The 25,972-nt window shown below is 42.4% G+C and overlaps 1 protein-coding gene across 1 annotated transcript in view; it reads left to right on the plus strand.

Annotated features, from left to right (window-relative positions):
- sgsm3 (small G protein signaling modulator 3) overlaps positions 1–25,972 on the plus strand; it is a 291,927-nt gene that overhangs the window by 40,758 nt on the left and 225,197 nt on the right. Inside the window, exons 5-7 of the mRNA XM_068019899.1 lie at positions 3,681–3,889; positions 16,841–16,948; positions 20,715–20,858. Of these exons, the coding sequence (XP_067876000.1) occupies positions 3,681–3,889; positions 16,841–16,948; positions 20,715–20,858 (461 nt within the window). The remainder of the gene's footprint in view (positions 1–3,680; positions 3,890–16,840; positions 16,949–20,714; positions 20,859–25,972) is intronic.

The raw sequence follows: 25,972 nt of genomic DNA on the forward strand, positions 1-25,972 counted from the left end.
CTCCAACAACAAGTGCAGCTTTATCACTAAAATTGTGATCATCCATTATGCTGCCCTTCCACTTACTTCCTTCCCCCTCGCTCTCAAAGTCAAATTTCCCCTGCCCTTTCCCTGAACTCACTTCCCTCACTAGATTCTATCCTATCTGCCCTCATGTCCTCTCTGTCCATGAGACCCATCTCCTGTTCCCACCATTCCATTCTCTCCAAACTGCTAATCACCCAAGCTTCTCTACCGAGATCCCATGCCAGCTGACTTTGTAAATGGTTCTCTCTCCTCAGGTACTGTGCCCCTCCTCTTCAAAACCTTCTTTAGTTCTCTCTTCAAGAGTGCCCACCCTTGAGCTCTCTGTAATGTACTGCCCCATCTCCAGTCTGCCACAGCACTAAGACGGCTCTAAAGAGTCACAAATGACATCTTCTGAGATGACTCATCCCTTGTCCTCCTCAACCTCTCTGCACGGTCTGAAGTGGTTGACGACACCATCCTCCTCCAACAGCTCCCTTGCATTGCCCAGCTGATTGGAACTGCCCTCACCTGTTTCCATTCCTAAATGTCCATTCGTAGCCAGGGCATCTTTCTCCACCAACATGCTTACCTCTGGATTCCCCCAAGTCTCTGGAGCCCCTCAAATAATCCACTCTTGGTCCTTTCCTCTTGCTCATCTGCCCCGTTGGCGATGTCATCTGAAAACTTGGGCTCAGCTGCCACATGTACATTGATGACATCCAGTTCAATGTCTCCACCACCTGTCTCAGCCTTCCATTTTCTGTATGTTGTCTCCAGTCTTAAACACTGGGGAGACCAAACCATCAGAAATTCAGCTCACGGCCACCCCGCTGTATCAGATTAAAATTGCCATTAGATATCCATATTTTTTTTCCATGTATATTTTTGTGGGACCAGGTGAAGCAGGGTGCTCCTCTTGGACCCAGTAAACCTCTGACCCAGCATGTTTGAAACCCCCTCCAGGATCGTGCCAAACTCTCCCCAGACCTGCTGGCCAGCTGCTGGCTGATTTTCCAGCCTCCTTATTCGATGAACTGCACTGAGTATCTGTTTGGTATTCGCAGCCTACAGGTTGTAGATGAATCAACCCCAAAGTCAAATTTGGCTGGAGCTTAATGCTTTCAGCCATTTAGGCCTTGCTCTCTGGAATTCTCCCCCAAAACCTCTCTGCCTTTCCATCTCTTTGTCGTCCTTAAAGACCCTCTTCAAACAAATGTCTGGCGAAGCTTTCAGTCACTCTTCCTAATCTCCTGCTTTAGCACTGTGCTCACCTTTGTCTGATTACACTTTTGTAAAGTGCCTTAGGATGTTTTTTTATATTAAAGGTACTTTATAAATGCAAGTTGTTTTTGTTGATGTCTAATTGAATGATGAATAATGAATTTCCTATGATTTATTAAAGACCAACTCTTTCCACCAGCTCATCCAAGCACTAGCGGGAGGGGTTAAACAACTCTCAGCATTAATAACTGGAAGAAGAGTTCGCTGGCTTCCCCTTGCCGGCTGCCCTCACTGCTCCTGCTTCAGCCTTCACTTGGATCGCAGTTATAAAATACAGTCAAAAGATACCGTGAGAAACCGAACTTCACAGTAGAGTACGATAGGCGGTGCAGTTGGTTACACACTGACCTTTCACCTCTGCCACATGGGCTCAAATCTAACAAGATCAATTGAATAGAAGTATCCAATATTAAAAAACCTCTAACAGTGCAGCACTCCCGTCTGGCAGTGCAGCGCTGCCTCAATATGGCGATTCCGACAGTGCAGCAGTGAGGCCCCTCCCTCAGTACTGTGTCAGCCTAGATTATAGAATCACAAAACCATACAGCACAGTAAGAAACCATTCAACCCATCGTGCCGTTGCTGGTTCTTTGGTAGAGCTATCCAATTAATCCCATAGCCCTGTAACATATTCCACTTCAAGTTTTTCTATTGAAACTACATCCACCACCCTTTCAGGCAGCGTATTCCAGATCCCAAAGGCTCATAATGTAAACAAAAATGTTTCCGCATGTCACTTCTGGTTATTTTGCCAATCTCCTCTTAATCTAAGGAGAGCAACCCCAGTTTCTCCAGTCTCTCCATAGAACTGAAGTCCCTCATCACAGGTACCATTCTAGTAAATGTCTTCCACATCCTCTTCGAGGTCTGCTACTGTTCTCCTTCCTCAAGTGTGGTGCCCAAAATTGAACACACTACTCCAGCTGAGGCTTAACCAGTGTTGACTGAAGGGTTTAACATAACTTTCTTGCTTTTGTACTCTTCCTCTGTTAGTGAAGCTAAAGATAAATACTTGAAGGAGAAAAAATTACAGGGATGTGGGAAAAGAGTGGGGAAGCAGGACTATCTGGATTGCTGTTCGAAAGAGTTGGCACAGACTCGATGGGTCAAATGGCCTTTTGTACTGCACTTTTCTGATACTAGAAAATTTCATCTGCCATGTGTCTGCCCATTTCACCAGTCTGTGCTCCTGAAGTTTGCTATCTTCCTCACTGTTCAACACATTTTCCAAGTTTTGTATCATCTGCAAATGTTGAAATTATGTCCTTTATACCCAAGTCCAGGTCATTAATATTTATCAAAGAGTAGTGCTCCTCATATAAATCCCTGGGGAACACCACTGTGTACTTTCCTCCAGTCTGAAAAACAACCATTCACCATTACTTTGCTTTCTGTTCCTTTGGCAATTTTGCATCCACGCTCCCACAGCCCCTCTAGTCCCATGAGCTTTAATTTTACTAATAAGTCTATTATGTGATACTTTGTTAAAGACCTTTTGAAAGTTCACATATACAAAATCAACAGTTGCTTCATCAAATAACTCTATCAAGTTAGTCAAACATGATGTACCTTTAATAAATCCATACTGACTTTCATTTACTAGCCTGTACTTTTCCAAATGCCAGTTAATTTTGTTCTGGATTATTGTCTGTTAGGCTGCCTAGCCTCTAGTTGCCAGGTTTATCCCTCTTCCCTTTCTTAAACAGAGGTGTAACATTTATAATCTTCCAGTCCTCTGGTACCAACCCCATAATCCAAGAAGGATTGAAAGACTGTGGCCAAAACCTCTAATTTCCACCTTTAACCTCAGTAACTTCAGATACATCCCATCTGCACAGGCTGATGTTTCTATTTTGAGAACTGCCAACCTTTTAAGCACCTTCTCTTTTATCTGTTTTTAGGCTATCCAATATCGCTATATTGGCAGCATTCTCTTCTCTAGTGAAGATGGATGCAAAGTACCTGTTTAGTATCCTCAGTTATGTCCTCTGCAGCCACAAGTATATCTCCTTTGACTACACTATTACTATTTGTGTTTGTAAAAGACTTTTGGGTTCCCTTTTATCTTACCAGCATTCTCTTTGCCCCTTTTATTCCCTTTTTTAATTCTCCTCTATACTTTTCAAATTCAGCTTGATTCTCTACTGTATCATGAACATTACAATTGTCATAAGCCTTCTTTCTTTATCTGTTTCATTTTGACCTCATTATATTTAAGTCATCCAACTCTAGCTTTGGATGCCACCTTTTCCCCATCATGGGAGTGTGCCTATTCTGTACCCATGCCATCTCCTCTGGTGTAAACTGGTGATGGTTTACGCCTTGTACTGATGGTGTAGGCAAGATGATGGTTTATTCCTTGTACTGATGAATTTGTTATATTTCCACAGATGGAGCTGAACCAAATTGCAGGAGATTTCTTGGACTCCCACTCCCTGAAGATCCTCAGCAGCGGCTGAGATGGCAAGCACATCTTGAGTTCACACACAATCACGATGTCGGCGATTTGACATGGGATAAGATTGATGTAGTATTGCCACGTTCTCAGAAACTGCGATCCCTGGTCCTTGCGGGAATTCCACACACCTTGAGACCTCAGGTGCACTTGCTCTGGCTTATTTTCCAATTTTTCATTTCTCCATCTTTGTTTTAATTCCATATATTCAGGTTAGACTATAATTTCCTGCTCCCTCTTTCACAAGCCATCCCTTCAATTCTATTCTCACAACCTCACGTTGCATTTTTCTATTTTTCTTTTCCTATTTTGTCCTCTGCTTCACTGAAAGTGCTAGTTGTTCCACAGGTGCCAACCCATCCAAGTAGAATTTGAAAAAAAAGTTACTTGTTTTCAGGGTGTAGGTGATGCTGGCAAGGTCACATTCATTGGCCATCCCTATTTGCCTTGCGAAGCTGTGGTGGGCCTTCTCTTTGAACTGCTGCAAATCTTGTAATAGCGCTCCCATGCAGCCATTCAATAGAGAATTGCGGAATAACGATGCAGTGATAATGACGGAATGGTGATATATGTCCAGTTCAAGATGGTGTACGACTTGGAGGAAAGCTTGGAGGTGATAGTCTTCCCATGATGTGCTGCTCTTGTTCTTCTCCGTAGTAAAGGTAGCAGGGCAAGGAGGTTCTGCCAAAGCAACTTTGGTGAGTTGCAGTGTATCAATGGCTTTTACATATGACAGTCACAGAGCAGTGGTGATGAAGGGGGTGAATATTGAATTCAGTGAACGGGGCACTGATTAAGCAAACTGCTCTATCCTGGATAGCGTCAGGCTTCTTGAGTGTTATGGCTGTATCTATGCAAACAAGTGTTCCATCAATATGACTTTAGTCTTCTAGATGGTGAGTACGTTTTGAGGGGTCAGAAGGTGAAGCATTGGTCAGAGTATTCAGCCTCTGCCCTACTCTTGCCCAGGTGTTCATATGGCTGGTTTCAGTTAAGCTTTGTTAATTCTGACCACCGCCCCACCCCAAGATCTTGACAGTGGGAGACTTGCAATGATAGTGCCTTTGAAGGTCATGGGGAGATGGATGGGCTTTCTCTTGATTGAAATTGCCATTACCTGCCATTGATATGTCGCGGATGTTATCTGCCACTTATCAACCCAAGTTTGGATGTAATCCAGATCCGACTGTGGGCAGGCATGAGCTGATCCATTATTGGAGGAGATGTGAATGAAGCTAAATGTTGTATATGTCTATGAATAGCTTTGCTGCTGACGTGACGCGGGAAGGTTATTGCTGAAGTAGCAGAAGGTGGTTGAAACAAGAATGCTTCCTTGATTAAAGTTTGCTATGATGCCCTAGAATTGTGGTAAGATCCACAATCCCTTTGTGTCAGGTATAAAACATTGTTTTCTGTCCTTATTGTGGTAAATTGTTGTTTTGCAGACTGGAGGATGGTAGACAGTGGTGTTCCCCAGGGGTCAGTGCTAGGACCGCTGCCTTTTCTGATGTGACTTGGATATTGGAAGACTTAGTAAAATTTCAAAATTTGCCAATGATACTAAACTTGGTGTGGCAGACCGTGAAGATGATACTGTTCGGCTGCATGGGAACATAGGCTAGCAAAATGGGAAGACAAGTAGCAGATGGAATTTAATGCAGAGAAGTGTGAGGTGGTGCATTTTGGCAGAAGGGATAGGGAGAGGCAACATAGACTTAATGGCACAATTCTAAAGAGTGCGCAGGGACATAGAGAGACCTGGGGGTTCTGGTGCTTAGATCTTTGAAGGTGCCTGTATGTATTGAGAGAGTAGAAAGCATGTAGGATCTTGGGCTTCATAAGCAGAGGCATTGAGTACAAAAGCAGGGAAGTTATGCTGAACCTTTCTTAAGCTCTGGTTAGGCCCAACTGGAGTATTGCATCCAGTTCTGGTCACCACATTCAGGAAGGGTGAGAAGGTCCTTGAGAGGGTAGAGGGGAGATTTACTAGAGGTTTTCCAGGGATTAGGGAATTTAGCTGCGAGCTTTAAGTTGGAAAAGCACTGTGGCACAGTGGTTAACACCACAGCCTCACAGCTGCAGGGACCCGGGTTCGATTCTGGGTACTGCCTGTGTGGAGTTTGCAAGTTCTCCCTGTGACCGCGTGGGTTTTCGCCGGGTGCTCCGGTTTCCTCCCAGTGCCAAAGACTTGCGGGTGATAGGTAAATTTGCTGTTGTAAATTGCCCCTAGTGTAGATAGGTGGTAGGGAATATGGGATTACTGTAGGGTTAGTATAAATGGGTGGTTGTTGGTCGGCACCGACTCGGTGGGCCGAAGGGCCTGTTTCAGTGCTGTATCTCTTTAAAAAAAAAAGCTGGTGTTGGATCTCCTTTGAGCAAAGGAAGTTGACACCCGATAGAGGTGTACAAGATTATTACAGGTTTCGTTCAAGTAAACAAAGGAAAGGTGTTCCCATTAGCTGATGGTACAAGGATCAGGGGACAGACACAGAGTTATGTTTTTAAGCAAGAGATACAGGGGGATGTGAGGAAGAATGTTTTTATGCAGCAAGCGGTAATGACCTGGAACTTGCTGATTACGAAGATGGTGGAAGCAGAGATGATCAATGATTTTTGAAATGGAAGTTGGATAGGCACTTGAGGGAAATAAACTTGCAGCGCTTTGGGGATAGAGCGGGGTAATTGGACTGACTGAATTGCTCTACAGAGAGCCAGTATGGACTCAATGGGCCAAATGGCCGCCTCCTGCGCCTTAATTAATTTAATGACTATGACTATATGACTCAAACATTTGTCATCTCCTGACACTCTCGTCCTCTATTTTGCTAGGACTCCTTGGTACCATACTTGGTCAGCTAACGTCTATGGGACCCAAAAGTCTTCTATTGACACATAAATAGTAAAAGGGTAGTAAGAGGAGAGATAGGGCCGATTAGGGTTCAATAATAGGACCTACACATGGAAGCAAAGAGCATGGCATAGGTATTAAATGAGTACTTTGCATCTTCTCTATCAAGGAAGAAGATGCTGCCAAAGTCATAGTGGAACAGGAGGTAGTTGAGGCACTGGATGGGCTCAGAATTGATTAAGACGACGAATTAGAAGGGATGGCTGTACTTCAAGTTGATAAGTCACCAGGATTGGATCAGAAACATCTAAGGATACTGAGGGATGTAAGGGTGGAAATTGTAGAGGCACTGGCCATAATCTTCCAAACCTCCTTAGATGTAGGGTGGTGCCAGAGGAGTGGAGAATTGCAAATGTTATACCCTTGTTCAGAAAAGGGTGTAAGGATAAACCCAGCAGCTGCAGACCAGTCAGTTTAATAATTAGGGAGAAATTAAAGTTACAGTTTGTATTAATTAAGGAAAGCCAGCATTGATTAGTTAAAGACAAATTGTGTTTGTTTAACTTGATTGAGATTTTTGATGAGGTAACCTTTTGATGAGGATAATACGGTTGATGTGTTGTACTTGGACTTCCAAAAGGCATTTGATAAAGTGCGATGTAACAGGCACACAAATCGTTGATGGTGGCAAGACAGGTTGAGAAAGTGTCCAGTTCTGGGCACCGTACTTTAGGAAGGATGTGAAGGTTTTATAGAGGTTGCAGAAGAGATTTACAAGGTTCCAGGGATGAGAGACTTCAGTTACCTGGATAGATTGGAGAAGCTAAGGATGTTCTCTTGAGAGAAGAGAAAGTTGAAAGGAGATTTGGTAGAGGTTTTCAAAGTCATGAAGGGTCTATCTAGAGTAGATAAAGAGAAACTATTCCTAATGGTGGAAGGTCGTGAACCAGACAACATCGATTTAAGGTGAATGGCAAAAGAACCAACGGCAATATGAGGAAAAATATTTTATGCAGCGAATGGTTAGGATCTGCAATGCATTGCCTGAGAGTGTGGTGGTGGCATATCCAATCATGGCTTTCAAAAGGAAATTGGATCAGCACCTGATGAGAAAGAAATTGCAGGGCCAAAGGTCAGGTGGGTTTGGGATTAGCTAAATTGTTCTTGGCGAGAGCCAATACAAAAATGACAAGCCAACTGGCCGCCTTCTGTGCTGGAATCATTCTATGAAACACTGTCTTGATGATGAGGTCAGTGACTCTCACTTGTCGCCTAGTATTTACCCCTTGGCCCATGTCTCAACAAGATCTGGAATGAACATAAGAACATAAGAAATAGGAGCAGGAGTAGACCATTCAGTCCTTGGAGACTGATCTGCCACTCAGTGCAATCATGGTTCACCACCTACCTCAACTCCACTTTCCTGCCCGCTCCCCATATCTCTTGATTCCCTGAGAGATCAGAAATCTATCTATCTCCGTCTTGAGTATACTCAATGATGGAGCATCCACAACCCTCTACAGTTGACAATTTCAAAAATTCACAATGCTCTGACTGAAGAAGTTACTCCTCATCTCAGTCCAAAATGATCAACTCCGTATCCTGAGGCTGGGCCCCTCCCCCTCCCGTGTACTAGATTTCCACAGCCATGGGGGGGATACACCCTCTCAGTGTCTACCCTGCCAATCCCCTTCAGAATCTTTGTTTCAATGAGATCACCTCTCATTCGTCTGAACTCCAGAGGATATAGACCCAGTTTACTCAGCCTCTGATCAACCCTCTCGTCCCAGGAACCAATCTAGGGGGCCTTCGCTGGATCACCTCCAAGGCAAATATATCCTTGCTTAGATGCGAACAGCTGAGGTCTCACCAAAGCCCTGTACAATATATAGCAAGACTTCCTTATTCTTGTACTCCAATCCCCTTGCAATAAAGGCCAACGTGCCATTTGCTTTCCTAATTGTTTGCTGTACTTTGTGTTGCTTGTACGAGTACACCCAAGTGTCTCTGAACATCAACATTTAAAGATTTCATGCTTTTTAAAAAAAAAAGTTGTTTTTCTGTTATTACCAAAGTGAATAACCTCACACTTTCACATTATACTCCATCTGCCACCTTAGTTGCCCACTCACTTTGTCTTTTAGCAGTGTTATGGTTCCGTTTGGGACCGTTTACTTTAAAAAAGAGAAAGTCAAATTCCCAATTATTAATGAAAGAATTACACCACAAGATTTCACGTTCTAAACAAGAAACCTTACTGTACAAGAGTTTTTTTAAAAAAAAAAAGCATAACACTACAATTTGGAAACACTTGTACTTTAAACTTAAAATTCTAATTGAACATGAAGACATACTTCAAACTCTAAATCTCAACAGAACACTCCTGTTTGACTGTTGCTTCCACCCCATGAGTTCCCCTATATGTTACAGGATCTTGGCAGTTTGTTCACTTCTCCTGGGACCAATCCAAAGTGTACCACAGCTCTTAGGAATTCACTTTGATTTCCTTGATCCCTTAGCTATCTTCTGAGGTATCAGATCTCACAGATCTGGACTTCCCAGCTTGAGCACAGGCCTTACTCAAAACAGAAACACCCCTGATTCCTGATGGCCTCTTTGCTCCTGAGTTCAGCTGCTTGTCTAAAGCCAACAGCTTTCCAAAAGCCAACTTGACACTGTGTCGGCCTCGCAGCTTGCATCCCACCTAACTTTGTATCATCAGCAAACTCTTTGTCTCTTCGTCTAAGTCATTAATATAAATTGTAAATAGCCAAGGCCTCATCACTGATCCTTCTGGCACTTCACTCAACAGAGCCTGCCAACTTGAAAATGCCCCATCATCTGTACTTTCTGCTTCCTGTCAGTTAACCAATCCTCTATCCAAGCTAATATCTTACTCCTTCTGGTTATCGGGGCTAGGTGGAAATGTGGAGTAATCAGCCATGAACTTATTAAATGGTGGAGCAGGCTCGACGGGCTGAGTGGCCTACTCCTGCTCCTAATTCGTATGTTCATATTACTCCCAACTCCATGAACCCTTATCTTGTGTATTAACCTTTTGTATGGCACCTTTTCAAATGCCTTTTGGAAATCCAAGTATACTACATCTGCTCATTCCCCTTGACCCTCAAAGAACGCTAATAAATTTGTCAAACATGATTTTCTTTTCGTGAAACTATGTTGACTTCGTCTGATCATACTATGATTTTCTAAGTGCATTGTTAAGACTTCCTTAATAATATATTCTTGCATTTTCCTGATGACTGATGTCTGACTAACTGGCCTGTAGTTCCCTGTTTTCTCTATCATTTCTTGAATGGCGGTGTTATATTTATTAACTTCGAATCCATTGGAACCGTTCTAGAATCTAGGGAATTTTGGAAAATCATAACCAGTGCATCACTGAATAGCAGAGTTATTTGCATGTGTCACTATTGATGACTCTTTCCATCAATTTACTGGTGATTGGGAGGGGTCAGATAGTATGATAACTGGTTGTGTTAGATTCATTCTTTTTTATTATGGCTAGGACCTAACTCTGCATTCACCCACGTTGTTGGATGGATACTGGTCTAATGAGCAATTCACCTAGTGCTACTCCCCGCCTTCACTTTGTAACTGTGCACATTCTTCCTTTTTAGGTAACAGTCTAATTCCCTTTTGAAAGTCTCAATTGAACCTGCCTGTACCACACTTTCAGACAGTGCATTCCAGACCCTAACCACTCTGCATGAAAAAGTTTTTCCTCATTCACTTTTGCTTCTTGTGCCACTTACTTTAAATCTGTGCCCTCTGGTTCTTGATCCTTTCATGAGTGGGAATAGTTCCCCTCTATCTACTCTGTCCAGACCCCTCATGATTTTGAATACCTCCATCAAATCACCTCTCAACTTTCCCTAAGGAAAATAGTCCCAACTTCTCCAATCTATCTTCATAACTGAAATTCCTCATCCCTGGAACCATTCTCATGAATCTTTTCTGCACCCTCTCAAATGCTTTCACATCTTTCCTACAGTGCGGCGCCCAGACTGGATGCAGTACTCCAGCTGAGGCCGAACTAGTATCTTTTGCAAGTTCAACATAACCTCCTTGCTCTTGTACTCTATGCCCCTATTAATAAAGCCTAGTGTATGCTTTATTAACTGCTCTCTCAACCTGTCCTGCCATCTACAGTGACTAATGCACCCAGTTCCCTCTGCTCCTGCATCCCCTTTAGAGTTGTACGCTTTATCTTATATTGTCAATCCATGTTCTTCCTACCAAAATGAATCACTTCACATTTCTCTGATTGAACTTCATCTGCCATTTGTCTGCCCATTCCATCAACTTGTGTATGTCCTTTTGAAGTTCTCCACTACCCTCCTCACAGTTCACAATGTTTCCAAATTTCGTATCATCCACAAATGTTGAAATTGTGCCTTGAATACCAAGGTCTAGATCATTGATAAAGATCAGGAAGAGCAAGGGTCCCTACACTAACCCCTGGAGAGCTCCACTACAAACCTTCCTCCAGCCCGAAAAACATCCATCAATCACTGCTCTCTGTTTCCTGTCACACAGCCTCTTTCATATCCATGTTACTATTGTCCCTTTTATTCCATGAGCTATAACTTTGCTCACAAGTCTGTTGTGTGGCACTCTATCAAATACCTTTTAAAAGTCCATGTATAATCACATCAACAGCATTGCCCTCATCAGCCCTTTCAATAGGGATTGGGAGTGGGAACCTGGGAAATCTGCCTGATAGGTCTCAGCACTCTTGTGCTAGGAAATACAGTTATTGTGCCCCAGCTGAGATCATCTAACTCAACATAAATGAATGAATGTATGACTTTCTGATCTCTGTTGGTCAGTCCCACAGCAGGCAGTGCCTTTATCTTGTGAGCATTTGGGGAATTCTCCACCTCTCTTAGGCATTCTTTGTTAAGGAGAGTTACATAGAATGTACAGTACAGAAACAGGCCATTCAACCCAACCAATCAATGCTGGCGTATATACTTCACTCATGCCTCCAACCATCCTTCTACATCTAACTCTATCAGCATAACCCTCTATTCCCTTCTCAGTCATAAGTTTATCTAGCTTAAATGCATCTATACTATTCACCTCAGCCACTCCCTTTGGTAACGATTTCCACATTTTCACCAGTCTCTCGGTAAAGAAGTTTCTTCTGAATTCCCTATTGGATTTCTTGGTGACTGTCATATTGATGGCCTGTAGTTTTGCTCTTCCCCACAAGTAGAAGCACACTATGACTACTCCATCAAAGTCTTTCAGAATTTTAAAGACCTCTATTAGGTCACCCCTCAGCCTTTTTTCAAGAGAAAAAAAAGACCCAGGCTGTTCATTCTTTCCTAATAAGCATAACTTCACATTTCTGGGATCATCTTTGTAAATCTTTTTGCATCTTCTCCATGACTCTACAACCTCTTTTATAATTTGGTGACCAGAACTGTGCACAGTACTCCAATTGTGTTCTAAGCAAGGTTCAATACAAGTTTAGTACAACCTTTCTACTTATTAATTCGATCCCTCAAGAAATAAACACCAGTGCTTGATGTGCTTTTTTGTGACTACATTAACCTACGTCTCAACTTTTAGTGATTTGTGTATTTGTACTCACAGATCTCTTTCCTCCTCTACCCCATTGAGATTCTTATTGTCCAAGTAATATGCGATCTCCTTATTTATCTTACCAAAAAAGAATACCTCGTGCTAATATTTCTTATTATTCGTTCATGGGATGTGGGCGTCGCTGGCTGCCAGCGTTTATTGCCCATCCTAATTGCCCTTAAGAAGGTGGTGGTGAGCTGCCTCCTTGAACCACTGCAGTCCTTGGAGTGTAGGGCTACCAAGAGTGTTGTTAGGAAGGGAGTTCCAGGATTTTGACCCAGCGACAGTGAAGGAACGGCGATATAGTTACAAGTCAGGATGGTGTGTGGCTTGGAGGGGAACTTGCAGGTGGTGGTGTTCCCATGCATCTGCTGCCCTTGTCCTTCAAGGTGTTAGAGGTCGCGGGTTTGGAAGGTGCTGTCGAAGGAGCTTTGGTGCATTGCTGCAGTGCATCTTGTAGATGGTACACACTGCTGCCACTGTGCGTCGGTGGTGGAGAGAGTGAATGACGGGGTGCCAATCAAGCAGGCTGCTTTGTCTGGATGATGTCGAGCATCTTAAGTGTTATTGGAGCTGCACCCATCCAGTGGAGAGTATTCCATCACACTCCTGACTTGTGCCTTGTAGATGGTGGACAGGCTTTGGGGAGTCTAGGTGAATTACTCGCCGCAGGATTCCTGCTCCTAAATGGAGTTATATCATTTCTAACTTCATCGTTTGATGCCATGTCCACCTTGTCTGTCTCCCTAGTAAATACTGAAATGAAGTAATTATTTAATATTTCTCCCATTTTGTTGTCGCCACCTGTGATTTTATCCTGTCCGTCTTTTACCGGCCCTATTCCCATCCTGACTTTCCTTTTTTTTTATTTATGTGCCTGTTGAATATTTACTGTTTTGATTTAGGTTCCTTAATAGTTTAATTTCATAGTTCCTCCAGCAATTAAGGCAGCAAATGGTTTGTTGGCCATTATTACAAGAGGATTTGAGTATAGGAATAAAGATGTTTTACTGCAATTATATAGAGCCTTGGTGAGTCTGCACCTGGAGTATTGTGTGCAGATTTGGTTTCCTTACCCAAGGATAGATATACTTGCCATAGAGGGAATGCAATGAAGGTTCACCAAAATAATTCCTGGGATGGAGGAATTGTTCTAAGAGGAAAGATTAAATAAACTGGACCTTTATTCTCGAGTTTAGAAGAACGAGAGGTGATCGCATTCAAACATACAAAACTCTTAACAGGGCTCAACAGGGTATCTGCAGGAAAGATGTTTCCCCTGGCTCGGGAGTCTAGAACCAGGAGACATAGTCTCAGAATAAGGGGATTTTTTAGGAACCATTTAGAACTGACATGAATTTCTTTGCTCAGAGGGTGGAGAATTTTTGGGATTCTCTGCCCCAGAGGGCTGTGGAGGCACAGTCATTGAATATGTTCAAGACAGATCGATAGGTTTCTACATATTAAAAACATCAAGGGATACTGGGATAGTGCAGGAAAATGGTTTTGAAGTAGATGATCAGCCATGATCTCATTGAATGACTGAGCAGGCTCGAAGGACTGAATGGTCAATTCCTCCTATTTCTTATGTTCTTTGTCTTCCTAATTGTTTTTTTGACTTCTCTCCTCGTCTCCTTGTATTCTGCCTCATCATACTTTATAAATTATTAAATACATGTTTGCGTCATCTTTATAATAACTGGAGATTAATCCTTCTGCACTTTAGTATCATTAATAACAATGTATTTTCAAAAGAATTAATGGTAAATATTTTATGAACACAAGTACCATTTATGGTTTGCAATATTCAGTATTACAATTTTATGGAACTTCTTCGCAAATGTTGCAAGAAGTAGCTGATTAGTAATCAAGGGCTTAATTAGGATCCAATCATTGTGGAAACTGTATAGATCCAAATGAGGCCCAGATGCTACACTTAACAGTGAACACAACTAATTGGAGCGCTTTATTTGTAACATATTGTTAATGAAGTTTCAGGTCACATGAGTTTGGTTTTGCGGATTTTGTATCTGAATCACTCAAAAATAAGGTTTTAATTATTTCTCCCTTATGCTCTCCCCTGATGTCCATGCACTTAGTGTATGTCTCTTTCCTTACCCTCAATTTTTCCCTTATGTTTTCATTCATCCGTGCTGTCTCATTAGTGTTTAGTTTGTTCTTGCTTTTAGCAGAAATAATTTTTCCTGCATTCTGTACAACAGTTTTAAATGTTTCCCCTTGCTGTTCTATATTATTGTTTGCTAATATTGTTGTCCATTTTATTTTCCTAAGCTCCATTCTCAGTCCCTCGAAATCACCTTTTTCCAATCTATTACCCTTGTCTTTCTCATGCTTATGTCCTTCTCAATTATTATCTTAAAGCACATTATATTATGGCCACCTACTTTTACTTCTCTTACTGGTTAACAAAACAGTTAATAAAGCATATTGAGATCCTGGGCTTTGTAAATAGAGGCAGAGAGTACAAAAGTCGAGAAGTTGTGCTCAACCTATCTAAAACACTTGATGGACCCCAGCTGGAATATTGTCTCCAACTCTGGGTACTGCACTTTAGGAAGGATGTGAAGGCTTTAGAGAGGGTACAGAAGAAATTTACTAAAATGGTTCCAGGGATGAGAGATTACAGTTTTGGGAATAGACTGGAGAAGCTGGGCTTGTTCTCTTTGGAGCAGAGAAGGCAAAGGGGAGATTTTATAGAGGTGTTCAAAATCATGATGTTTAGGTAGAGTAAATAAAAAGTAACTGTTGTCCATGGCTGAAGGGTCAATAACCAGAGGGCACAGATTTAAGTTGATTAGCAAAAGAACTAGAGGTAACATGAGGAAACTTTTTTTTTTACACAGCAGGTGGTTAGAATTTGGAAAGCCTAAGCTCTGAAATTCCCTCCCTTAGCCTCTGCCCCTCTCTACCTCGCTTTCTTCCTTTAAGGCACTTCTTAAAACCTACCTCTTTGACCAAGCTTTTAGCCATCTGCCTTAATGTTGCCTTATGTAGTTCGGTGACTAATTTTGATTTATAATGCTTCTGTGAAGTGCCTTGGGATTTTAAGTTAAAGATGCTACATTATTACAAGTTGTTACACTGCCCGATAGGGTGGTGGATACCAATTCAATAGCAGCTTTCAAAAGGAATTGAATAAATACTTGAAAGAAAAAATTGCAGGGAAATGAAAAAGAGCTGGGGAGTGGAATGCTCTTTGAAATGCTGGCACAGACTTGATGGGCTGAATGGCTTTCAGTGCTGGACTATTCTAAGATTCTATTCTATTTGCTGTGGTTTATTCCCCATTACTAGATCCAGTAGTGAATCCTTCCTTGTTGGACTATTTTTCATACTGGGTTCGAAAGGAGTCCTGTACACTTTGTAGGAACTTCATTCCCTTATCCCCTTTATCTACCTTTTCTGGCCGATTAATATTGGGCAGGTTGAAATCCCCGATGATTATTATTCCTTTTATTTTACTCATTTCCCTAATTTGTTTGCATATTTGTTCCTCCACCCCTCTTCCATGATTGGGTGGTTTGTAGATTACATCTATTAGTGTAATAAAAGCAAAATACTGCAGATGCTGGAAATCTGAATTAAAAACAAGAAATGCTGGAAATGCTCTGCAGGTCTGGCAGTATCTGTGTTTCAGGTCAAAAACCCTTCTTCAGAACTGTGTGATTGATGCTTTATTATCTTTTATCTCTATCCACATAGATTTGATTTCTGTCTTGCTCATGCCTTTGGTACTTTTTTCTGCTGCCATTATGTTATCTAAATAAATACAGCAACTTCACTTCCCCCTTTCCCCACTCTAGCTTTCCACTTTTGAAATGTTTATTTCCAGTCCTGATTTTTCTGCAGCCATGTCTCAGGAATCCCTACGACATCTAGTTCTTCACAACTTCTTATTGCCCGTTTTATTATGGCCACTGTGTGCATTGCTGGACAGTCAGTTTCACTTATCTTTAATAGATGTTCCTCTTTTTAAAAAAAAAACTATTGTCCTGATTGTCAGTCAGGCTCGCAGTGTGGTGCATTTGCACGTTCTGGAAACTATATGTATTACGCAGGGCCCTGTTCTTTGCAGATGGAAAGAACACATTGCGCCTGTTGCAGCTAAACAAAATACGTGACAGTCATTTGCTGCTTCATTGTTCAGAGTCAAGCTGCCTGATTCAAATTTCAAACAAAGCTTGGCAGTTAATTGTTAGTCACCATAAACTGGTGCATTCTCCATGGCAATGCCTCTACCAATCAGAGCCCACTTGCCAAACAATCAGCGCACTCTTACATAATATAAATTAATTGCTTACCTTACATTGGTATTCTTGGGAATTGTTCTGATGAGTGCAAAACAAAAAGCTTGGACAAAATGTCTCTGTTTTCAACAATACTCAACTATTGTTTTACACTCCTTTTCTATAACTCTGTTTATTCCCTGGCCATTTATGTCCTCCCTTAGGTTAGTCTGCCCTGTGCTCTCCTTTCCTGTTTTGTTTATGTCTAGATTTGTTTCATTTCTTGTAGATCCCTCCCCAGATCTTACTAGTTTAAGGACTCTTGCTCCTTTTCTCTCTCATTTTTGATTTTCTGACATTCTTTTTACTTGGTTTATCTCTCTTTAGATCTGGATGCGGTTGTCAGGTGCTCTGCAGAAGAAGCGGAATACGGAAACCTCGTATCGTGACATCGTCAAAAACAGCTCCAATGATGGTAGCATTGCAGCTAAACAGGTGAGAGAGTGAAAGTGACCTATATAAAAGAAATTGCATGTACAAAGAACAGTACAGCACAGGAACAGGCCATTCGGCCCTCCAAGCCTGTGCCGATCTTGATGCCTGCCTAAACTAAAACCTTCTGCACTTCCGGGGATCGTATCCCTCTATTCCCATCCTATTCATGTATTTGTCAAGATGCCTCTTAAACGTCATTATTGTACCTGCTTCCACCTCCTCCCCCGGCAGCAAGTTCCAGGCACTCACCACCCTCTGTGTAAAGAACTTGCCCCGCACATCCCCTCTAAACTTTGCCCCTCTCACCTTAAACCTATGTCCCCCAGTAACTGACTCTCTGTCCATGCCGCTCATAACTTTGTAAACTTCTATCATGTCGCCCCTCCACCTCCGTCATTCCAGTGAAAACAATCCGAGTTTATCCAACCTCTCCTCATAGCTCATGCCCTCGAGACCAGGCAACATCCTGGTAAACCTCTTCTGTACCCTCTCCCAAAGCCTCCACGTCCTTCTGGTAGTGTGGCGACCAGAATTGCACGCAATATTCTAAGTGTGGCCTAACTAAAGTTCTGTACAGCTGCAGCATGACTTGCCTATTTTTATACTCTATGCCCCGACCGCTGAAGGCAAGCATGCCGTATGCCTTCTTGACTACCTTATCCACCTGCGTTGCCACTTTCAGTGACCTGTGGACCTGTACGCCCAGATCTCTCTGCCTGTCAATACTCCTAAGGGTTCTGCCATTTACTGTATACTTCCCACCTGCATTAGATCTTCCAAAATGCATTACCTCTCATTTGTCCGGATTAAACTCCCATCTGCCATTTCTCCGCCCAAGTCTCCAACCGATCTATATCCTGCTGTATCCTCTGACAATCCTCATCACTATCCGCAACTCCACCAACCTTTGTGTCGTCCGCAAACTTACTAATCAGACCAGCTACATTTTCCTCCAAATCATTTATATATACTACAAACAGCAAAGGTCCCAGCACTGATCCCTGCGGAACACCACTAGTCACATTCCTCCATTCAGAAAAGCACCCTTCCACTGATACCCTCTGTCTTCTATGACCGAGCCAGTTCTGTATCCATCTTGCCAGCTCCCCTCTGAGCCCATGTGACTTCACCTTTTGTACCAGTCTGCCATGAGGGACCTTGTCAAAGGCTTTACTGACGTCCATATAGATAACATCCGCTGCCCTTCCTTCATCAATCATCTTTGTCACTTCCTCAAAAAACTCAATCAAATTAGTGAGACACGACCTCCCCTTCACAAAACCATGCTGCCTCTCGCTAATAAGTCCATTTGTTTCCAAATGGGAGTAAATCCTCTCCCGAAGAATCCTCTCTAATAATTTCCCTACCACTGACGTAAGGCTCACCGGCCTATAATTTCCTGGATTATCCTTGCTACCCTTCTTAAAGAAAGGAACAACATTGGCTATTCTCCAGTCCTCTGGGACCTCACCTGTAGCCAATGAGGATGCAAAGATTTCTGTCAAGGCCCCAGCAATTTCTTCCCTTGCCTCCCTCCGTATTCTGGGGTAGATCCCATCAGGCCCTGGGGACTTATCTACCTTGATGCTTTGCAAGACACCCAACACCTCCTCCTTTTTGATAATGAGATGACTGAGACTATCTCACTCCCTTCCCTAGGCAGATCATCCACCAAGTCCTTCTCTTTGGTGAATACTGATGCAAGTACTCATTTAGTACCTCGCCCATTTCCTCTGGCTCCACACATAGATTCCCTTCTCTGTCCTTGAGTGGGCCAACCCTTTCCCTGGTTACCCTCTCGCTCTTTATAAAAAGCCTTGGGATTATCCTTAATCCTGTTTGCCAATGACTTTTCAAGACACCTTTTAGCCCTCCTGACTCCTTGCTTAAGTTCCTTTCTACTGTCTTTATATTCCTCAAGGGATTCGTCTGTTCCTAGCCTTCCAGCCTTTACGAATGCTTCCTTTTTCTTTTTCTTTTTGACTAGGCTCACAATATCCCGTGTTATCCAAGGTTCCCGAAACATGCCAAACTTATCCTTCTTCCTCACAGGAACATGCTGGTCCTGGATTCTAATCAACTGACATTTGAAAGACTCCCACATGTCAGATGTTGATTTACGCTCAAACAGCCGCCCCCAATCTAAATTCTTCAGTTCCTGCCTAATATTGTTATAATTAGCCTTCCCCCAATTTAGCACCTTCACCCGAGGACTACTCTTATCCTTATCCACAAGTACCTTAAAACTTATGGAATATGGTCACTGTTCCCGAAATGCTCCCCTACTGAAACTTCGACCACCTGGCAGGGCTCATTCCCCAATACCGGGTCCAGTACGGCCCCATCCCTAGTTGGACTATCTACATATTGTTTCAAGAAGCCCTCCTGGATGCTCCTTACAAATTCTGCCCCATCGACGCCCCTAAGTGAGTCCCAGTCAATATAGGGGAAGTTAAAATCACCCACCACTTCAACCCTGTTACCTTTACATCTTTCCAACATCTGTCTACATATCTGCTCCTCTACCTCCCGCTGGCTGTTGGGAGGCCTGTAGAATACCCCCAACATCGTGACTGCACCCTTCCTATTCCTGAGCTTCACCCATATTGCCTCGCTGCATGACCCCTCCGAGGTGTCCTCCCGCAGTACAGCTGTGATATTTTCCTTAACAAGTAATGCAACTCCCCCACCCCTTTTACATCCCCCTCTATCCCACCTGAAGCTTCTAAATCCTGGAACATTTAGCTGCCAATCCTGTCCTTCCCTCAACCAAGTGTCTAATAGCAACAACATCATGGTTCCAAGTACTAATCCAACCTCTAAGTTCATCTGTCTTACCTGTTATACTTCTCGCGTTGAAACAAATGCACTTCAGACCACCAGTTCCGCTGTGCTCTGCAACATCTCCCTGCCTGCTCTTCCTCTTAGTCTTACTGTATATAGTGCCTTTAACTTTCCGAGGTGCTTCACAGAGGCATAATACGGTAAAAATGTATTCCAAAGCATGGATGGAGATAATAGGAGAGGTGACCAAGAGCTTGGTCATCGAGATGGATTTTAAGGAGGGCCTTACAAGGGGAGAAGCAGAGAGGGTTAGGGAGAAAATTTCAGAGTTTTTAAATTCCTCCTGCTTCTCTCTTCACAGATGCTGCCAGACCTGCTGAGTATTCCCAGCAATTCTTGTTTTTATTTCAGATTTCCAGCATCTGCAGTATTTTGCTTTTATTATAGCTAGGGTTAAATAGTTGTTCAGACTAGCAAAATGTGCGAAGTGGTATTCCATAAGTATCAGTGCTGGGATCAATGCTGTAAACAATTTACATAAATGATTTGGACTTGGGAATCAGAAAAATAATTTCAAAATTTGCAGACATCATCAAATTGTGGGGGTGGGGGTGTCGTGAATACAGAGGAGAACTGCAACAAAATACAGCAAGACATTAATAAACTTGCAGTATATGTGTGTAATTGGCAAATGAACTTCAGTATATATAAGTATGAGGTGATAGGAAGAATAAAGAAGCCACATACCCCTTTGGAAGTAAATTGACTAAATGGGTTGGGGAGCAGAGGGATCTGGGGGTTAAAAATACAAATGACTAAAAGTAATGATGCAATTTAATGCCACAGAAGAAAGCAAACAAAGCACTGTCTGTGTAACCACCATCTTTGTGTGGGAGTGAAGATTTTGCTGGCAGCAGTATTGGTTTGCCACCTAGATCAGATCGGTATTTGTCATTTGAATTGCCTTTTTTTTCTGTTTCAGATCGAGAAAGACCTGCTTCGCACAATGCCAAGTAACACTTGCTTCTCCAACATCAACAGCGTTGGCGTTCCAAGATTACGGAGAATCCTACGAGGGCTGGCGTGGCTATACCCAGAGATTGGGTACTGCCAGGGCACAGGAATGGTATAGACCATAGTTAGAATATACCCTCCTTTTGTTCCATATTCCTTGAAGCCCTTATCAGATGAGACAAGGCAATTGGAATCATCAAAGCCCATCTCTCTAGAACCCTAACTTGCATCGAAGCCCATCCCTCTAGTACCTAACTCCCATCAAAGTCCACCCTTTGGTATCCTTTGTAGACCCAGGTGGGAAAATTCCTAATAATTTCAATCATTTCTCAATATTAAAGGCACTGACATATTAAAACCAAGAATCTGTAATATAAGAAGATTCTAAAAGGTTATTCCAGCATTTTCTGTTTTCTCTCAGCATCTGCCCGATCAAGTCCTCTCAGAATTTTATACATTTCAATGAAATCGCCTCTAAATCTTTTATACTGCAGAAAATAAAGGCCCATTCTACTCAATCTCTTCTCATAGGCCAATCCCCTCATCCTAGGAAACAATCTACTGAGCCTCTTTTGCACTCCCTTTATGGCAACACTCTTGGGCAAGTGTATCCTTCCTTGGTAAGGAAACCAAAACTGTACATAGTATTCTAAGCGTGGTCTCACCCAAATGGTTTATAATTGTAAGACTTCTAACAGGACTGGACAGACTGGATGCAGGAAGGATGTTCCCGATGGCGGGGGAGTCCAGGACCAGGGGTGACAGTCTAAGAATAAGGGTTGAGCCATTTAGGACTGAGATGAGGAGAGATTTGAACCTGTGGAATTCTCTACCACGGAAAGCAGTTGAGGCTAAATCATTAAATATATTCAAGAAAGAGTTAGATATAGTTCTTGGGGCTAATGGGATCAAGTGATGCGGGGAGAAATCTGGACAGGTTATTGAGTTTGGACGATCAGCTGTGATCGTATAGAATGGCGGAGCAGGCTGGAAGGGCCGAATGGCCTACTTATTTTTCTATGCTTCTATGTTCATTGCTCTTTTACTCCAATTCCCTTTGTAATAAAGACTAACATACCAGTTGCTTTCCAAATTTCCTACAAGTTATCTTGCTATGGTTTTGTAAACGAGGACCTCCAAACCATCTGTTTAATCAACATTTACTAGTGTCGTGCAATTTAAATATGTATTGCTTTTCCATTCTATCCACCGAAGTGGATAATTTCACATTTCGCCACATTACACTCCATCTGCCACCTCATTGCCCATTCATTTAACCTCTCTATATCACTTTGCGTCTTCCTCATGGCTTACATTCCCACCTAGTTTTGTTTAATCAGCAACTTGGCTATTACACTCGGTCCTCTCATCTAAGTCATTGCTATCGATTGTAAATAGCTGAGGCCCACTCACTGATAATTGTGGCACTCCACTAGTTACCAGCCAACCCGAAAATGACCCATTATTCCTATTCTCTGTTTTCTGTCCATTAATCAATTCTCAATCCATGCTAATATATTACCCCCACCACATGAGCTTTAATTTTGTGTAATAACCTCTTGTGTGGCACTTTATCGAACGCCTTTTGAAAATCTAAATATACTGCATCCACTGATTTCCCCTTATCTATCCTGCAAGTTACACCATCAGAAAACTGATAGATTTGTTAAACGCGGCTTCCCTTTCCTAAAATTGTGTAAACTCTGCTAATCATATTCTGATTTTCTAAATGTCTTGTTGCCACGACCCTTATGATAGATTCTAGCATTTTCCCTTCGACTGATGTCAGATTAACTGGCTTCTAGTTCCCTGTTTTCTCTCTCCCTCCTTTCTTGATAGCAGTATTACATTCGCTACCTTCCAATACACAGGGGCTCCCGTACCTAGGCAATTCTGGATGATCAAAACCAATGCATCCACTGTCTCTGCAGCCATCTTTTTAAAACCCTAGAATGTAGGCCATCAGGTTCAGGGAATTTGTCAGCTTTTAGTCCCATTAATTTCTCCCATACCGTTTCTTTGCTAATATTAATTACCTTAAGTTGCTCACTCTTATTAAATCCTTAGTTCCCCTCTATTTCCGGTTTGCTTTTTATGTCTTCTATTGTGAAGATGGATACCAAATATTTGTTTAATGTCTCTGACGTTCGCTTATTCTCCTTTATAATTTATTCTGTCTCTGCCTCTAAAGGGGCCATGTTTACTTTTGCTTATCTCTTTTATAAGGTCTGTTTTTTTTTATATCTCTAGCTAGTTTACTCTTCTGTTTTCTTCTTTATCAATTTCTTGCTCATCCTTTGCTGATTTCTAAGATACTCCCAATTCTCAGGCTTATTCCTTTTTTTGGCTTCATTATAAACCACACCTTTTAAACTAATATAATCCTTAACTTCTCTAGCTGGCTATGTTTGGACTACTTTTCCCATGATTTTTTTTAATTCCTTGAGGGAATGTAGATTTGTTGAGAATCATGAATCATTTCTTCAAATGTTTGCCATTGCTTATCCACTGTCATATATTTTAATCTAATTTCTCAGTCTGCTTTAGCCAACTTGCCCCTCATGCCTAATTAATTGGCTTTGTTTAAATTTATGTCCCTAGTTTTTGTTCTTGCATCACTCTCAAACTCAGTATGAAATTCATCATATTATGGTCACTCTTCCCCCAGGGGATCCTTTACTATAAGATTACTAATTAAGCTTGACTGTCCCAGCGAGGCCCTTTCTTCTAGAATCCAACTCCTTGTAAAAATGCTGTAGTTCATGAACTCAAATTCTGCCGGGAATTTGAATCAAAGCGTACCAGATGGATCTTTGAACACCTTCACTTTAACTCATCAAAGAATCTGCTGCAGATTTACTTTCCATGTCCAGGCTGTGTTAGGTGCTTGAACTCCTTTAGATTAAGAAGCTCACATTATACTAGCAATTAATTAACCCAGGTCCCAGTACATTACTGAGTGGGTCAGTTAACAACTTCTTGACAGTCATTTTTTTTAATTCTTTCATGAGATGTGGGTGTAGCGGGCAAGGCTAGCATTTGTTGCCCATCCCTAATTGCCCTTGACAACTAAGTTGCTTGTTAGGTCATTTCAGAGGGGAGTGAAGTGTCAACCACATAACTGTGGGTCTGGAGTCACATATGGGCCAGAGCAGATAAGGACAGCAGATTTCCTTCCCCAAAGGACGCTAATGAACCAGATGGATTTTTACAACAATCAATGATGAAACTAGCTTTCAATTCCAGATTTGTATTAATTATTGAATTAATCAATTGAGTTTAAATTCCACCAGCTGCTGTGGTGGGATTTGAACCCATGTCCCCAGGGCATTAGCCTGGGGCCTGGATTACTAGTTCAGACTACGCCACTGTCTTCCGTCAAGTCAGACAATGAAACCATAACCTGCCTTTTCTCTTGACACTGAACAGCATCTTAAGACTAAATGATAGAGTCTAAAGAGTGCCTGAGCAAATGTTATTAATTAACAATTAACTCTTAGGGTACAATGGCAATAAAATATATCACACTAACTAACCATCAGCTGGACTCTAAATAGTACAAAATAAAGTTATACTCAAAACCCAAGATTGTCATCAATTCATTGTTTAGTAGATTAGTTTACGGTTAGACTCCTTGTGTAGCTGACAAATTAACAGCTTTGACCAGCAAATCTACCAGATATGTTTCAAGTCTTGTTCCGCATATTGCTGATAAGATTGTAATTTTAAGAGTAGGCTGTCTCGCCTCTCTCTGCTCACTTGTGTTTGTCTCCAGGGATATCAGCTCGATGTGGTATTTGTTCCCTGTTCGATCCAACCTTGCTTGTTACAGAATCATAGAAATGCCATTTGGCCCATCGTGACCATGCAGGCTCTCTGCACAAGCAACTCAGCTCATCTCACTCCCCCGCCCTTTTCCCTGCAGCCCTGCAAATGTTTTCTCTTCAGATAATTATCCAATTCCCTTTTGAAGGTCATAATTGGCTCTCCCTCCACCACACTCTCTCACTGCATTCCACAGCCACAGGCTGTGTGAAAATGTTTTCCTCATGTCGCCTTTGATGCTTTTGCCACTTCGCTTAAGTCAGTGTCCCCGGCTCTCAACCCTTCTAGCAATGGAACAGTTTCTTCCTATCTAGTCTGTCCAGACATCCCATGATTTTGAAAACTTCTATTAAATCTACTCTCAGCCTTCTCCAATCTATCCACGTAACTGCAGTCTCTCTCCCCTGAAACCATTTAACACCAGCATTTGTTGCCCATCCCTAATTGCCCTTGAGGTGGTGGTGAGCTGCTGCCTTCAACCATTGCAGTCTATCTGGTGCAGACACACACACAGTGCTGTTCGGGAGGGAGTTCCAGGATTTTGATTTAGAAACAATGAGGGAACAGCAATATATTCCAAGTCAGGATGATGTGTGGCTTGGAAGGGAACTTGCAGGTGGTGGTGTTCCCATGCAACTGGTGCCCTTGTCCTTCTATGTGATAGATGTCGTAGGTTTGGCAGGGACTGTCGAAGGAGCCTTGGTGAGTTGCTGCAATGCATTTTGTAGATGGTACACACTGTTGCCACTGTGCATCAGTAGTGGAGGGAGTGAATGTTGAAGGTGGTGGATGGGGCACTGACCAAGCAAGCGGCTTTCTTCTGGATGTTGTCGAGCTTCCTGAGTGGTGTTGGAGCTGCACCCATCCAGGCAAGTGGAGAGTACTCCATCGCACTCCTGACTTATAGATGGTGGACAGACTTTGGGGAGTCATGAGGTGGTATACTCGCCACAGAATTCCCATCCTCTGACCTGCTGTTGCTGCCAAAGTATTTATATGGCTGGTCCAGTTCAGTTTCTGGTCAACGGTAACTCGCAAAATGTTGATAGGGGATTCAGCGATGGTAATGCCGTTGAACATCAAGGGGGATGGTTAGATTCTCTCTTGTTGGAGATGGTCATTGCCTGCCACTTGTGTGGCATGAATGTTGCTTGCCACTTATCAGCCCAAGCCTGTCTGCAGCGCCTCTCATGCCTTCACATTCTTCCTAAGGTGCAATTCCCAGAATTTGGCACAATACTCTAGTTGAGTACGAACTGGTGTTTTATAACGGTTCACCATAACTTCATTGCTTTTGTACTCTACATTTCTATTTATAAAGCCCAGGATCCCATATGCCTTATTAACCACTTTCTCAACCAGCCACCATCAACAATTTTTGCACATATGCCCCTATGTCCG

The sequence above is a fragment of the Heterodontus francisci genome, chromosome 41 (genome assembly GCF_036365525.1).
Source record: "Heterodontus francisci isolate sHetFra1 chromosome 41, sHetFra1.hap1, whole genome shotgun sequence".
Classification (NCBI taxonomy): domain Eukaryota; kingdom Metazoa; phylum Chordata; class Chondrichthyes; order Heterodontiformes; family Heterodontidae; genus Heterodontus; species Heterodontus francisci.